At 32.1% G+C, this 18,509-nt stretch overlaps 1 protein-coding gene across 1 annotated transcript in view; it reads left to right on the forward strand.

The window, feature by feature from the left end:
* Positions 1-3,438: 3,438 nt before the first annotated feature.
* The window catches only part of LOC128169952 (ankyrin repeat domain-containing protein 29-like), a 32,012-nt gene continuing 16,941 nt past the window's right edge, over positions 3,439-18,509 (forward strand). Inside the window, exons 1-2 of the mRNA XM_052835968.1 lie at positions 3,439-3,544; positions 4,271-4,327. Of these exons, the coding sequence (XP_052691928.1) occupies positions 3,439-3,544; positions 4,271-4,327 (163 nt within the window). The remainder of the gene's footprint in view (positions 3,545-4,270; positions 4,328-18,509) is intronic.

The following is an 18,509-nucleotide window of genomic DNA, read 5'->3' on the forward strand; positions in this document are numbered from 1 at the left end:
CAAGACATAGGTAAGTTAATGTTAGATTTAAAAAAAAAAGTCAATACTTAATTTTAAAATATCTTTTCATCCAGCTGAAGGTACGACCAAAGATAAAAAACGGACTGACGTGGATTATGAAGTTAAACTTGGTAATATATTTAGTATACGCATTCATGTGTTGCAATAAATTAAAAATAGCAAAATCAAAGGGGAAACTGTCCAGGATTCTGTTTAAAACGAAAAACATTTATATTTTAGAAAAAAAAGTCGGACAGAAATCTCACTTTTTTCTAAATGTATGAATTACTTTTAAATGATATGGCCAAATACGAAAATTACATTATTACTTCATTAATTATTTACTTAATGTATGTTGTTAAGTCATTTTAAAACTGTTAATGCAATATTTTATTTAAATATTCCTCTTTTTTTTCAGGTAATGTTCCGGCCAAAGAACAAGAACAAGAAAGGGTTGCGCTGAAAAATGCAGATGGAGCTGGTAATTGATAAAACAAACGAGTTAATTTTGTTAAATCAAAATATCACACCGCTATATAGACGCACACTTTCATAATAATTAATTCAAATGATGAGTCTATTAATTCGGTTAACTTCATTAAAATTAAACAGCTACATAAACTGTCATATCAATATCTGATTGTCCAATAATAGAAAAAAAAAGTTTAAAAATTAAATAAAGTATGAAAGTGCTGAAACACGATTACCTCTGAAAGCCCGTGACTTTCCATGTCAACCACTGTGCTTTTCCTGTCATTCCCTGTACGCCATGCGATCTCCTGTCAGCCCCTGTGCATAGTCCATGTGTGCCACTTTCAGCGCTAGTCACACCCTGTACGACCCTGTTACCAACTGTAAGCCGCTGTTATTTACTGATTTGAACATATTTTTATTGTACAAAAATTACAACAGGGATTGGACACAAGTTCAAAAACTTAGATCGCCCTCTCCCAATACAAGTATATAATACAGTAAAAAATAATGTATACACAACATGTAAGGTCAACAGATCATTCGACAGTTATATATAACTGTTCAATGGTGTATAAACATCAAGTTGAACTAAATATGTTTGTACCTTTGATATAACGATAAACTAGAGAAAATAAATGTTTGTTTGTTATTTACTGTGCATGCCCCTAGCTGATATCCCCTGCACGGTCTTTAACTGCTCGCTAAAGTAGATAAATAGTTTTAAATTATATTTCCGGAATTTTGAAATATAATATTTATTTAGCAGTATGTGATACTTACGGGAATGGAAAGCAAAAAAGGTATTCATGATTAAGACAATGCTTTTTTTTTTAATTTCATAGAGGACACTATTATTACAAACGTGAATAATTCTTACTCCACATTGACAGATATCAAGATATACCCGTATACCGATAAACCGCTTATTACATGTATTTAAACAAATGACCGCATTTTGTAATTTGTAAAAAAAAAATAAGTAGAGGACGAGTTGGTGAAATCAGCCATGTTCTCTGCTATGTAACCTGCATGAGTCGAAGCGCATAGCACGTGCAGATAATCACAAACCGATCAACATGATCACCTATATTTTGACTGTTTTGCCTGGTATAATAATGCATACAATAACATAGTCTCAAACACCACATTGCATTAGTATTTAGTATAACCATAATTCTTCTCGTAGGTCGTTTGTGTATATACAAGTGCTCGTGTGTCTGTCACCTCTTTGTTCCCAATCCCGCTAGCGTGCCCTGCAAATTGTAAAGAAGGGCCGGCAAATTAGCTATTACATAATCATTGACTGACCATTGCAATCTTAGGACGTGTGTGTATATATACATTTACTTATATGTCTATCATCTCTTTTTTCCTACTTCTCTACCTTGCACTGCATTTGTCAAGAGGTTCTGTGTACTTTAGCTATTATTTAACCATCGACCGAGTGAAAAAAGGTGTCAACACCCTCTCTTTTGAAAACTGTAACTTCAATCAATCAGATGTTAATCATTTGTTTTAAAGTTCTTTGATCAATTATCTGGTGTAAAATAAAACATTGATGGGTTACATATTAATTTGACTGCTCTAAGTTAATCTAAATAATTATATAGAATGTGTTATGAAAGTTATTTAGGATTGCATGTTAACTTATTAGGAAATAAATTTCCGGGTAGATATCTGTAACTTTTAATTTAAAATCAATGCTGACTCTCTCTCTCTCTCTCTCTCTCTCTCTCTCTCTCTCTCTCTCTGTATAGAAAACACTAGTACTACATTTACACGTTTACACGTAATTTGTGTATGTTTTAACTAGAGCCGCGAAATGTTAAAGAATTGGTTATGAAATTAGGATTGCATGTTTACTTATTAGGAAATAAATGCCCGGGTAAACTATTCGTAAACTATTTGCAAATTTATTTTCAAAATATCGATGTAAAACTCTCACCCTCTTTCTTCTCTCTCTCTCTCTCTCTCTCTCTCTCTCTCTCTCTCTCTCTCTCTCTCTCTCTCTCTCTCTCTCATGAAATATTATTGTCTTTATGTTGTCGGTATCTATATAACCTCTTATGGTATATAGAAAATTACTCGGGTTACATTTACATGTATGATCTGACGGAATTCTGGAAATGAAATAAAATGGAAATAAAAACTAGCTTTTTGAAAATCCTGAAATTGATTCTGAGAATATCCATCAGTTAAAATTCAAAAAACGGGACCAATAAGCCGCTTGGTTGATAAAAGAAAAAAAACTGCTCTATCGTAACATGCCAGCTTATTCGTGTACATTCTACATTCAGACTGATTTACTGGTTTTAGTGTGTACCTTGTTGTTTTGATACACGCAATTACGTGCTAAACACCATGTGCCACGCTTCATCTTTGTTTGGTTTGTGTTGTAATGTTTATTACCAATAACATTTGATTCATAGATTAATGATAAGATATATACATGAGTAAATCGTTCAAACATATAATTATGTAATTAATCTTTCAAAGGAAATAATTCACTATATATTGTAATTTTTAACCATAAGAGAGTAGCTGTGTTTCCCAACGCTAACGGACTACATGCCCTGATGGCTTTCACAGCCATCGAAAATAATACCGCCCTCACCTTAGATTTACCGCCCGGTAAATCTCAAGCCTTTAGTTGTTAGAAAGATCATTAAAGTATCAATGAATTATTCACTAAAACGTATGATTTCTAAAATTACGATAGCAGTGTGTCTGGAGAGTTGGCGCTGTTGAATGCAAAAATTGATTTGTAACTCAAAATATAACACATGTTATTTTAGTACTGAAATTCAGAAAAAAGTATTGAAAATGAAATTAAAAAAAACAGGCTGTGAAAAGCCGTACAGAGGATGTCAGGGATATGCGCAGGGAAATACAGTGGCTAACAGGGGATGGTAGGAGCGTACATGGGGAAAGGGGTTTTTACAGTAGCACACAGGGGATGTGTACATGGGCTGGCAGGGGATTACATGGTACAGGGGAAGTGCACAGGGGCTAACAGGTGGTGCACAGGTTGATGACAGGGAAAACTTTGGGGATGACAGGGAAAGAGAGGGTATTTTCATACGGACAGGGTTTTTTAGAGTCAGTTATGAAAACGTATGTCTCCTATCCTCTATGGATGTTATTCATCATATTTGGTGATACTAGTCTTACTAATTACAATCCAGATAAAAAAGTTCAAATGTTAAAGCACAATGCACGACGACGGACGGAAACGGGCAGCAATAAATAACAGAATCATCAAGCTTTCTTGGTGATTCATAAGGGCTACAAAGGTACAGCAACCACTGCAGAAAAAAATTACACTCTAACGCAGTTTTTGAGTTTATGAGTTTTTGCAAAGCTCGCTACCTTCATATTCGCATGAATTACATAAAAACATGCCATTTGTTAAACATTCACTAAACTCTAAAACGTAAAAAGCAAATACCTATGATACGGTTTTACTTTTTGAGGTAAGCTAAAGTTAAAATATCAATGCAATATTCATTTTTTATTTTATTAGAAGATGTTATGGCAAGAAACAAAGAGCAGATATACCTGAAAAATAAAAATAAATTAGGTAAGCAAACACCACATTTATGTAAGTTTTCTTCGAATTAAAATCAAAATAGCATAATCAAACGATAACAAGTTCAATATTCCGGTATGACGAGCTAAACGATTATTTTTCTTCTTTTTTTGAAAAAGAAGAATTTGTTTTCCACATTAAAAATGTCAATGCATCGTTCAAATGTTGATAAAAACTTATTCAGTTTTCATACTCTTTTCATTCCAGATATTTTTATAGAGAAAGATGGACAAAGTACTAATTTTGAAAATGTAGATGAACTTGGTGAGTGACACAATGCACGCGTATCGTATTGTATTGAATCAAAATCGAAAAAAGATGCAAAAACCAGAGGACAACATTTTCAAAGTGTCAATTTTAAAGATTTCTAACTTTGGATTATTTGCTATGGACCATTTCAGAGCCTTTGTCCGAAAACGAATGCCCCTAAAAAGATTTAAAATGGGGAATAACTCGAACAAAGAAGTTACGATTTCTCATCCTTTTGTTTTTTAAAGCCTAAATCTAATTTACAATACACCCTGAAAATTTGAAGGAAATCGGATGACAAACAAAAAAGTTATCAAGATATAAAGGATGTCTAGAAGAAGAATAACAATAATGAAGACATACCATGAGAATCAGTAAAAGGTCTTCCGTTGGAAACGGAAGACCTTATAAGTCACGCCCATTTATAACGTAACCATGGATTTTTAGGGGCTTCAGTGCATAAACTTTGACGCATTATATCTAGAGAAGGAGGAATATTGTGTTAGGTATCAAAGAAGAGACAACGTGTGCATTTATGATTTTAATTGATTCCACCAATCAAAACACCAATGTATGTCCCCATTAAGAATCTAGGGGTCTGGCCCTTAAAATGTTCAATCATTTGTATCTAAAAAAAATGAACAATAATTTTAGATTATTGTAAGAACAAAAAATGTACTTAGGGATTTTAGGGGATTAAAATCTTAAATCTTTAATGCGCTGTACTATATTGTGAAAAAGCAAAACACTTTGTTAAGCACTTTAATGGATATTGTCAATCGTATACATTATCTTATATGGACGAATTGAGGAGGAATTCTGAATTTTCATTGATATTTTAATCGTATCGTTTAAAACATTGAACGGACTACCTACTCGTAACGAGATCGTATCTAGTTTAGTAATATTTGTATATTATAGCATTGAATCATGATTTTTTTAAGTATACACTCATAACTGCAGCGGTGTGTGCATACAAATTGAGTAACGCGCGTTAGCGCGTTATGAAAATTTATATGCACACACCGCTGCAGTTATGAGAGTGTATACTTCAAAAAATCATGATTTAATGCTTATATTTAAATTTTTTTTAACTTCTTGCCTTGTCTGCAAATGTGATTCATACCTTTAAATTCCTATCTTATCCTAATGGTAAGTTAATGTTAATGGAAGAGCCTCAGTAACAGCCACAACCGTGAACTTTGATTTTCGCTTGTGACGTTGCAGTTGACAGCGTTCAACGTTTGTGACGTCATAATAAAACTCGTCAATTTGACCTTTGACTACTTGTTGCATTTAGAGGCATTTGAAGATCACGGAATTTAATGGAAAAACACAGTAGAATGTAAATATTTATTTTTAAACTGTTTGTAATATCTATTTTTTTTTTTTTTTGATTTATTTTAAATGCAACGGTCGTTATGAGGTTTTTCGCCAGGAAGCTTAATTTAAAATACATAATTATTAACTGTTTCAATAATGAAAAAAAGACATGTTAATTTCTCAATGTCATATTTCATGTCACAAAATAGATACATGTACCTAGAAAAATGTAAGTACTATCCCACTGGAGGTAAGACTTCCTTTTTTTTTTTTATAATTTATTTATTCGTGAAATACAAGCATACGCATAATTACACACAAACACTACACAGAAATACACCAGCTCACACACTCGCCTGCACATTTTAAATAACAAACTTTACGTAGATACACTTTAATAATGCTAAGCAGTGATTACTTGCATGACAAAAGAAAACAAAAAGAACAAAAACAAAAACAAAAAAAAGTGAGGAGAAATACAAAAGCTGTAAAGTTAATAATGCACAAGAGGGAAGAAAAAAAAACACACAAGAATAAGGAAAAAAGTTATCAGTCAAATATATATTTCCAAATATTCCATTGTTTTTCAAATCGAAACTCATTTTCCATATTTTTTTTAGCTGATGGTGTTACGGTAGCAACCTTAGAACGGACTAAGATGGAAAATAAATTTGGTTAGTAAAAACAAATGCATGCATACGTCTTGTAATGAATCAAAATCAAAATAGCACACATGTACTAAACTATAAACAATAAGATTCCCATGTTAATAACGACCAATAATTATTTGGAAGAAAATGAATGCTTTGAAGTTTTCTGATTGCAACGGGAAAACAGTTTTGTAATGGTATTCTTGAGTTGATATCTGTAGGTAAATAATTATATATGAAATTCCAATATTCATCAATATTAATCGTTTAATTCAGATACTGTTCAGACCAAAGATAACGAAATGACTCATTTGGAAAATACAGATCAACTTGGTAAGTGGTATAATGTATTTGTATACTGTAGACGTGCGGAACATTACGTGTTTTTAATTTCACCATGTTCACGGTCAGACAATTTTATGTGAACATTAAGTCACCGTGAATAATGAGCTGTGCATTCACCATCTCCGTGTTAAGGCCGCCATTACAGATGCATTGTGCTTGAGCAGGGCCCAAGTTACCACTTGTTTATCGTAACCATAGTACCTTTAAAATTCGTTTAAAATAGCAGGTATGAGTATTACGTTAATTTGATACAATTTACATCATAATTGAACAAAAGTTTATAACATAATATTTTTTTTACTTTTATCTCTGCGGCCGTATCGAAACCATTGTGAGCACGAGTGCTAATTGTCACTTACTATCTCGGACATCTTCTTAGGGCAAATATTCCTGTACAACCATGACGTTGTCGGCGATCGGCATTCATATTGAGCAGTTTACTCAAAGACTGATTGATGATAAACGAGTACTTCTTTCTAACAGATTGCATGTACGTTTTCCTCTTAATTTTCATGCCCAATATCAAATTCGCATTTTACACCAGTGCTTACTACATTCGACACAAACATGTTTTATTATTCTCATAGCACTTAACGTTAATACTGCTTTAGTTTAACGTTATTCAAAATAAAATAATGTAAGTTACATGATGCAGGTTCATCACTCATCAGATTTGTTTTACCATCAGGATTTACCTATCTATGATAAAAATCGAATATCCGGAAAAATTAAAAACATCGTGAAAGGTACTTACATAGGAAATAGTGAATTTTCGGCAAGTGGAATTAAAGACATTTACAGTAATTGTTATTTTTTTACTAAAAAGCAAAACAAAAAACCAAAAAAAAAAAAAACCAAACAAAATACCAAACAAAGCAAAAATAAAAAAAGGCACAGATTTAGGAAGACATTCACTTTCCAGATAATTATTTTTATGTTGAGTCGATTGGTTTGGCTACAATTTATTCTAACACTCGAATAGTTCATTCTTATTAACACCTTCAAATGCTATTCAATTATAACCAATTGCTGTTAATGTCTAAGCAATCAATTGACCAGAATATATTTCCCTCCATGCAAAGAACAGCGCAGTGTTTTTTTGTTTTTTGGGGGTTTTTTTGTTTGTTTTTTTTTCATTTTTTTTTGTTTGCCCTCGTCCGTAGGCCTCGGGAAATAAGGGCTGTTTCCTGCACCAGGAGACAGTTTACTGATATTTTGACTTCTCAGGCATTAAATATTTGTTTGATTAACTTATTTCATTTTTAAACGGGGTCACGTGACCCCGTCTATTGGTTTACTGTCAGCCAAAGTCTTAGACCGGAAGGCACGCGTGGAACACATGAATTGAGTCTACGCATAAAAACATAGGGCAGAAAGTTTTCATGCATTTCAGTAAATATGTATTATAAAAAAACGCATTAAAAACCTTTTTAAGTCCTATGTGAATAAAAAAAATTATATTTAGAAAATAAAAAATAGTTTAATTGATCAAAATATTCTTGCTCGGGTTTAAATGTGGAATGAGTTACGTAACTGAATGCACAGCGCCGTTGACGATTCAGTTGGCATACAAGCTCATTAATCAATAGAAGAGGTTGATGGTGGAATCGATATTAAAGTTCCACAACGCAATTTGCCATTTTTGAAAACTTGTGAATTTTATTTCAACAATCTTTCACATTAATACTATCAAACTTCATGCGCAAGCCGAAGTTAAAATCGGGACGGGTTATACACATATGTTTTACAAATTAAATAGGTGTTTCATTGGCTTCCAGTCTACATGCGGTATGACTGCTTTTCTCGAAAAGAAATTTGTACAAAGAAAATAAAAACAAGTCTGAATTTGCCTTTTTGTTCGTTGGCTCTTAAGTTGATTAAACTTAATTTAAATTTTAAACAACTAGACTTTGACCCGTGTGTGCACGGGTTGACATTGCATATCGGACATTTACGAAATAGGTTCATCGACACACCTTATTATTGACATTTACATATTGAAGCTATAAGCCTACAATAATGCTATCAATTTCACTACACTTTCCTTTGTTTGAATAATCTAATTGTGTTTCTGGAATGGCCTTCACCACAGTTAGAATGCCTCCCTTATACCCCTAATGTAGCAGCAAATTGCAGATTCGCCCCGGAACGATTTTGGAGAATGTTAATGAAGTTGCCTTGAAAATAACAGTCAAATTCATCGCAACAAACCTTTTTGAGTCTGCAAATACCTTTCACCTAAAAAATTTAATCCATAGAATGGAAGAATTCAACACCTGTTCACCAATGTACACGTATTTTCTTTGTAAACTGGGTCCGTAGGATAATCATTCATTTTTACGATAAAACATATTCTATCTTCACTCTCCGAACAAATTTAATGTAACTTTAATTTTTTTTTGCATGTAATCAAATATTTTTTGTCATCACGAATACAAAAGTAAGTACTTAGTTAAAATGTATATTTGTTATTTTATACTTTCTCTTATAAGAAATCATTAATATAATAATTTATATGAACAGAAAACAGTGTATATATTAGCAAAAGTCCAATGAAAATTTAACCGTATTTGTATTATCATTTCTGAGTTTATTCAGGCAGATGTGATAATATGGAAACATAAACTAAAGATCCCGTTAGCGTGAATGTATCGCGCAAGCGCAAGATTGTAAAATCCAAAAAATCCAGATGATTTCCGGGATTTTTTGATGAATTTTGGTTGATTATTAATTAGCGAAGCTTAACTAAGAAAAAATAAAAACAAATTGGTACCAATGATGTTTAAAATATATAAAAAAATGACAGTATTCTTCCGATTTCTCGGTATTAACTACCAAAAATTCAGGTCTATTATTTTGATATAGTAGTATAGATGCATTGTAAGCAAAATCTATAATTATAGATTATACATTTTGGAAGACTTACATGTATACATTATATAATATATACAATCTTACCGATTGACGAACCAAGTTAGATGTTAATGTTTATGTTTTCCGGCTTATTTGGAATCGGGCTTGGGATGAATTACATTGTAAAATAATGCATTACATCACCATAACTTCATAAATTAGGGCATTAATTTACCATTCCCATTACTTAATTTTCTTGAAATAAAGCATTACATTACCATTACATGCGTTAAGTAATGCATTACCATTACTTTGTAAAAAGTCAATAAGTTTTTAAAAAGTAATTAAAAAACTAAATAAAGAGTTTTTGTAAATATTTCATAAATAAAACATGCTTAAAATATTTACAGGTCCATGTTCACTAACAGGTTCAAATTTAATGACCATTACAAGATTGCTGTTGCACTTGTAGTTTTCAAAGTAAGGTTGGTCCCGTAACATTTATACGCTAAAGGCGGAGTTGACAATCTCTGTTATCTATGTCTTTGATTTTCGGATTATGGTTTTTAATGAAAGGAACGGTTGTATTATAATTCGTGTTAGGTGATGTTCGAGTTTACACAAAAAAGTGGTAAGTGGCGAACGGATTTATTTTTACCTATTAGTTTTGCATGAATCGCAAATGAAGAAAATCGTGTCAGATAAGTCTGTCTTAAAAATTAAAATGGCGACCGTGACAAACCATTTTATTGTCAAAGTTCTTGGAATGTTATTGTTAAAAAGTATTTCTAACATCAGGTGCCTGTGTTTGTTATCGGTTTACAAATGTTCACTTTGTTTGTTAATTCAGCAGTTTTAGAGTTTTCGGGGTTTTATTACGGATACCGTCCTACTTATGGATTTTACCTTGGATCACAAAATTGAATAAATCTAATGATTAAAATTGTCTACTTTGGTATAGTTTTTTCATTATCCCGGTTAGCAGTAATTTTTTAAAAAATTCCCTTGGGATCTTTTTTTACATAATATACCGTTGTGTCAATTTTCTACAATTTTGAAGGCTGGGATTGAGTAAAATTTAGATAAAGTATCAGACAATTGCAAAAAAGCCGAATTAACATACATTGTAACAACTAATTCAAACTCATAAATTTTGGAAGCATATTCGAGGAAATCCAGGACAATTACAAATTCAAACTTTCAAGACCCCGTCTTTCAGTACTCTCAGTACTTTGATAAGTATATAGTGTCTGTGCAATGCATCATATAAAGTCAAAACCTATATGGATTTTTTTTTTCCGAAATGCGTTGCCGGTTCATTACATTGCGTTATAGTGACCGACCGCCAAATAGATTGCAGTCCTTTGACCAACGGTTTAATAGACCAGTGTCAGTAGTTAAGCAAAACTGAACACACATACAAAATAAACGAAATTATTGCCTAATCTAAGGGATTTCGTAGTTTTATTACAGATTAAATATTTTCGTTTCATTTTCGTATGTGTATCAGTTTTGCAGAGGCCAAGGTTTTTATTCGATTGGTTTACCCGTGTGTGTATGCATGCATGCGTGTGTGCGTGCGTGCGTGCGTGCGTGCGTGCGTGCGTGCGTGCGTGCGTGTGCTAGGAAAACGACAACTTATTGATAACTGAAATGAGTTAAAGTATGAATAACTGTCCGATCGACATGGGCAATATGTTACTTGGAATGCTTGGAACTTTTTTTATCATGATGTTTCATTCAATTCAGTAGCACATTACAACATGTTATAGCACATCATATCATTAAGTCTTCCATTTCCATTTCTTATAGCATAGCAAACAAATCTCATTGAATTGCATAGAAGTTTCAAAGCACATTTTTTAAAGGGGCATGGTCACGATTTTGGTCAAACATTATTTTTTTGATTTTAAAATTTACAATGCTTCAGTAAGGCATTTTAATAGGCAAATAAAATTTGAGTTTCATTTGATGAGTATTAAGCGAGTTATAGAGGTTACAATTCTTCGCTATGTAAACAAAGCTTTTATTTACATTTTAATTGTTGAAGTGAGAATTGCAGTTTTAAACTTCAAATAATTGTTAGTCGTTAGGAATTGTTTATTCATGCTTAGAATGAACAAGAAGATAGACAAATCAGCTTGAAAACGTTTTTTTTACTGGTATATTAAACGTTTGTCAACAAAAACAGGGCACATGACGAAGAATTGTGAGCCCTGTATCTTGCTTAAAACTCATTGACCGACACACAAATTTAATGTTATCATTAGAAATGCATTCCTAAAGAATTGTAAGTATTAAAACAGAAAAATAGAGTTTGACCAAAATCGTGACCATGCCCCTTTAATAGCAATTAATTTTAAAACACAATGTTCACTTCGTAGTTGTAAATGATGTTAATTTTAAACAACAGTGTAACAATTGATAGCATATCTTTTATCTCTTTGAATAATAAAGTTACTTTATCTGCTAACCTCTATCTGTAATTTGTGGGCACTTTTTTTTTTATCTGTAGAATAGCCATTTTCCATTAATGTTCCTGAAAACCATATATTAAAAATACTTTTTTTCAAATTATTTTCAAAATTGTTTTAAGATTTTGTATTGCCATGTGAACCAAAAATATCACCAAGTATTTTTCTTTGTATGTAGTTTTGCCAACAAGTTTTTTCCCATGTTTCCTCCAGGTTTTTTATCCTCTAAACATTTAATTTGTAAAGAAAACATAACATGTTGTTTTTTATTCTTGAGTAAAGGAATTTAAAAGGTTAAGATGAATATTTGTTATTAATAATGAGACATATCAAGCTTGATATATGGTTAGTCGAATCGAACCGGAAAAAACGAACCGTAGCATTTTGAATCAAAACCGAACCGAATCTAATTAACCCTGAATCGTCCCAGCCTTAGAAAAGATACTACTATGATATGAATTGGTATCTCTATATAGATCTGTATGAATATTTTCGTAAATTTTGTATATATGTATTTACAATAACTTTTTATCTGGTATTCAGGTTTTTGCTTCTTCAATTTAAATGTTGTTATTAGAACTTTATATCAAGAAAAGGAATGATATGTTTTCGAAGTAGAGTTTTTCGAATAGGAATAACACGTTACATAATTGTTTAAAAGTCATATGACTAAAGAATAAAAGTGATGCAATTTGCGGATAAAAAGATGGAGTCATCGAAAAGGAATCTCCTATTTTGAAATAAGGTTTATAAAGTTATCAAACATTTTGTACATAAAGCATCATCTTATCAAATAGAAATCATGTTTTATCGAATAAAAATTGCATGTTTAAGAATAAGAATAGCAAAGATTTTGTATAGATATATCATAAAAGTTAAATAATGGAACGTTTTACACGCCCAAGTACATTTCGGTACCTATTAAGGGCGAAACAAAATCATATATAAACAAAATCTTTTATAGGGTCTTAGACCCTCTTGTTATTCTTCGGTTATTCTTTGGTTTCTTTTTAGGGTCTTGTTATTCTTCGGTTTCTTTTTATTAGGGTCTTCTGTTTCCAACGGAAGACCCTTTTGTTTTTCTTCGGATTCTTTTTAAGGTCTTCCGTTTTCAACGGAAGACCCTCTTGTTATTCTACGGTTTCTTTTTCTTTATTAGGGTCTTCCGTTTTCAACGGAAGACCCTCTTGTTATTCTTCGGTTATTCTTTGGTTTCTTTTTAGGGTCTTGTTATTCTTCGGTTTCTTTTTATTAGGGTCTTCTGTTTCCAACGGAAGACCCTTTTGTTTTTCTTCGGATTCTTTTTAAGGTCTTCCGTTTTCAACGGAAGACCCTCTTGTTATTCTACGGTTTCTTTTTCTTTATTAGGGTCTTCCGTTTTCAACGGAAGACCCTCTTGTTATTCTTCGGTTTCTTTTTAGGGTCTTCCGTCTTCAGCGGAAGACCCTTCTATTATTGTAATGTTTCTTTTTCACTTTTTTTTTTCTTTACAATTTTTGTGCAGAAGATTTCTCGGAGATGCGTGGTCCGATTTTTGTCAAATTTTCAGCATTTATCTATTATCATCTAAAGCTTATATACATTTTTTTATTTTGTAAAAATCACTTCCGGTTCGGACTTACCCCATTTTGTCATATTAAAAAAGTTCTTGTCCACGTATCTCCTCAAAAACGAGCAATGATAACAAGCTGAAATTTTCAGGAATGATAGAGGACATGAACGTCTAGCCTCACGAGGAAAATCATTGTCCGGAAATTCCGAGTACGGAAGCTAGCTGGGGTCAAAATATAGGACACGTTTTTTACGAAAACTCCTTGTCCACGCATTTCCTCAAAAACGAGCAATGATAAAAAGCTGAAGTTTTCAGGAATGATAGAGGACATAAACGTCTAGCCTCACGAAGAAAATGATTGTCCGGAAATTCCGAGTACGGAAGCTAGCTGGGGTCAAAATATAGGACACGTTTTTTACGAAAACTCCTTGTCCACGCATTTCCTCAAAAACGAGCAATGATAGAAAACTGAAATTTTCAGGAATGATAGACGACATGAACGTCTAGCCTCACGAGGAAAATCATTGTCTGGAAATTCCGAGTACGGAAGCTAGCCAGGGTCAAAATATAGGACACTTTTTTGACGAAAACTCCTTGTCCAAGCAATTTCCTCAAGAACAAGCAATGATAGAAGACTGAATTTTTTAGAAATGATAGACGACATGAACGTTAAGCCTCACGAGGAAAATCATTGTCCGGAAATTCCGAGTACGGAAGCTAGCCAGGGTCAATATATAGGACACGTTTTTGACGAATTTTTTTGGTCCACGCATTTCCTCAAAAATGAGTAAAGATGGAAAGCTGAAATTTTACAGATTGGTAGAAGATATACAAATCTAGCCGCACAGGGAAAATTACTGTTCGGAAATTCCGAATGCGGAAGCTAGCCGGGGTCAAGATATAGAACACACTTCCGATGAGTTTTCTTTGTCCACACATGTATTTTAAAGCGAAAAAAGATAGAAAGCTGAAATTTTCAGGAATGATAGAGGACATGATAGACTAGCATTACGAGAAAAAATCATTGTCTGGAAATTCCGAGTAGGGACACTTAATTTTAAAATTCATATTAAATGTGTTATAATGACCTCAGACTAGTTCTAAAACATAATATCTAAGTTGCACATACAATTCTGCGTCTAATAAAATCTTTTTCAAATTGATGGGATGAAATTTGAATTTTTTGAAAATTTTAAATTTGATTAAATCGTGTTAAAACTACCTGAGACTTATTTTAAAACATGATATCTAAGTTGCACTTACAATTCTGCGTCAAATGACATCTTTTCCGAATTGGACGGATGAAATTTAAATTTTTCAAAAAATTTAAAGTCATTTTAATTGTGTTAAAATGACATCAGACCCATTTTAAAACATGATATCTAAGTTTTACTTGCAATTCTGCGTCTGATGACATCTTTCTCGATTTGTTTGGATGAATTTTTAATTTTTCAAAAATTTTAAACTCATTTGAATCGCGTTAAAATGAACTCAGACTAATTTCAAAACATAGCATTTTGGTTACGCTTACATTTCTGCGTCTGTTGAGATCTTCCTCAAATTGATTGGATGATTTTTAATTTTTTTGGAAAATTTCAAACTCATTTAAATCGCGTTAAAATGACCTCAGACTAATTTCAAAACATAATATTTTGGTTATGCATACAATTCCGCGTCTGATGACATCTTTCTCGAATTGATTGGATGAATTTTGAATTTTTCAAAAATTTCAAACTCATTTAAATCGCGTTAAAATGACCTCAGACTAATTTTAAAACATAATATCTCAGTTGCACTTACAATTCCGCGTCTGATGACATCTTTCTCGAATTGATTGGATGAATTTTAATTTTTCAAAAATTTTAATTTCATTTAAATCGCGTTAAAATGACCTCAAACTAATTTTCAAACATGATACCTCAGTTGCGCTTACAATTCCGCGTCTAATGAAATCTTTCTCAAATTGATTGGATGATTTTTAATTTTTTTGAAAATTTTAAATTTAATTAAATCGCATTTAAATGACATCAGACTTATTTTAAAACATAATATCTAAGTTTCGCTTACAATTTCGCGTCTAATGACATCTTTGTCGAAATGATTGGATGATTTTTAAATTTTTTGAAATTTTTCAAATTTTAGTAAATCGTGTTATAATGACCTCAGGCTACTTTCAAAAAATTATATTTAAGTTACACTTACAATTCTGCGTCTGATGACATCTTCCTCGAATTGATTCGATGAATTTTAAATTTTTAACTCATTTAAATCGCGTTAAAATGACCTCTAACTAATTTTCAAACCATGATATCTAAGTTGCGCTTACAATTCTGCGTCTGATGTCATCTTTCTTGAATTGATTGGATGAATTTGAAATTCTTCAAAAAAATTTAAACTCATTTAAATCGCGTTAAAATGACCTCAGCCATTGTGTACAATTGACATAAATTCACCACAGAAAATGTATTATTGAATTCGGGATGGTTTAATTCATTCGAAAAAGTTTCATAACAGCATACATTATTTTCTTCATGCTTTTGCGTGACGGCTATAGTCAGTCTTATTAAGTTCTGCAAGCATTAACCTGGTTTTTGATCGTTGTACCATTACGTAACTGATCCCTTGCTCGCGGCCGAGAAAATCGGTCACCTTGGTCGCGGCTGGACTACCTAGTGGTCAGCGGTTATCTCATACACAAGATTTGCGTCTCTCATATATGGGTTCACAAAGAAGTTCTATAACATATAAATGTTTATATTTTCAATCATAAGCATCGTCAGACAAAAAATTAATGGTGGGTAAGTAAATCTAAATAATTGTAAAAAACAAAAAAAAAAAATGTACACAAAACACGAACACAAAAAATGATGAAATTAATCTGCTTTAGCTTCATGATTAAAAACGGTAAATATTTCAGTAAATACATGTATTACATTGTGACATGTGTCATTGAAAAGGGGGCTCTTTGTATATTTTCAAAGTTGTTAAATAGTTATTTATTGTTTAAATAAAATAAGTTATTAAACTGCAAATATCTTAAGCGAACATGGCCACCGAGCTCTGTGTACACAATTATATAATCCATATCCCGCATATGGATCCCGTGAAGATCCCGGCCAAATTGACATGCATGTGATCCGCGGAAGTCTAATAAAACTCGCTTCATGTGCTTCTACTTTATCACACACATGTTCATTGATCCTTTGTACGTTCATAATTCAATCTTGATAATAACTATAGTATTTATTTTGTTTACATAAATTGTTTCAAGAACACACTCTTTTATCTTACACAACAGATGTAATTTTAATTTATTTAGCATTGAATTAGTTATTGTCAGATACGCAAGGCAAATTGTGTATTCAAAATATTAAATACAATACAGAATTTAATAGAAAGAAATCGGCTTACAAAAATAGTGTAGTTCTTAATCTTATCAGTTGTAAAATAGAATAAGAAAGAGGTGGTGGCGAACCAGAAAATGAACGCACTAATTTAGCATGGTGTTCAAAGTTAAATTAAATACTCTCAATTAAAGCGTTGAAAGAAAATGCAGTTCGTGTGGTAGGTGTTGCACGATAGCACAATAAATAAATGAAAACCCTCGCTGTGTGAAATTGAAAAGTCTGGTGACTATTTATAGGAATGTTCAAGTAAACTTTTGAACAAGATTCAGGTTGTAAAGCGCAACGGTCATACATTACGTAACAGGCAATGCAGAGTCCGCGTAGCTCATTCGTTAGAGTAATGCACATTGAATTCCATAGATAAATGCTTGTATTTATACTAAAATAGTTTTTTAATGTTACAACGTTATACAATGTTCTAATATATGCATTTATTTAGTAATAATTTAGAGTGTAATATTAAGAATTTAATATTGAAAGCTTTATATAAAAGCCACCCCCTCCGAGTCCCACAATCGAAAAGTAATGTTACCTGCGTATCTTTGATCTTTGACCTTTAGCCTTGAATTACAACCTAGTACTTTTTTTAAACACTGTACAATTAACACACCAGACCAATTCATTCATTTTTGACAGTTGTGAATGTCTTGGCATTTGAGTTACGATTGGCGTGCTTGACTTATATGTAGAAAAAAAAATCTACTTCTCGAGCCGTTAACTCAATCCAAATGAAAATGTGTGTAATTGTACCTCGGCCACTTTTCTTATTGTTTGGTAAATACGGAGCCGATCGGACATTGTGAGAGAAAGTCCTGAGATCATAGGGCACGCATCACCTGTATTGGGAATTAAATTTTTCACAGTATACACGGGATGTAAGCAGCCGTGAAATATTTCTGGTACATGTATATTTCTTGTTTTACGTTTAGTCTGTACCTGAATTATCTGAATGATAGAACTGAGAAAATTTCTGTCATCGATTTACATGTTATATACTGATTTCGGCATTCCTACATTCATCTGAATTTATTAATCGTGCAGAAAAAAACGTTATATAAACAAAGAGAAATCATCACGGCAAACAATTTTCAACGCTGAAATACATGTGTAAAACGTAAGCGCTTCCCAGCTAATTTTATATTATAACATATTTAAATCTTGTTTAAATAACCTCAACTTCATTTTAAAATATGATATCCAAGTTGCACTTGTAATTCTGCGTCTGATGACATCTTTTTCGAATTGATTGGATGCAATTTGATTTTTTTTTTAAATATTAAAACTCATTTTGATCATTTTAAAATTACCTTAGAACGATCTAAGAACATTATATTGTTAATTGGGATCGTATCAATGCCGTTATAATATTACTTCGTCAGGTTTTTGTGAAATGTGAGTGTAAAAAGCTTACTTTTTAACATGCACCTGTTTTTATTTAGCATGCTAACGAAAAGTCATTGTGTGTACAAGTGACATAAATTCACCACAGAGAGTTTATCATTGTCTTCGAGAATTTTTAATGCATTTGGAAAAGTTTCATAACAGTATGCATGCTTTTCTTAAAGTTTTTACGCATGGACGATAAGACATTTC

This window comes from Crassostrea angulata, unplaced genomic scaffold (genome assembly GCF_025612915.1).
Source record: "Crassostrea angulata isolate pt1a10 unplaced genomic scaffold, ASM2561291v2 HiC_scaffold_261, whole genome shotgun sequence".
Lineage (NCBI taxonomy): Eukaryota > Metazoa > Mollusca > Bivalvia > Ostreida > Ostreidae > Magallana > Magallana angulata.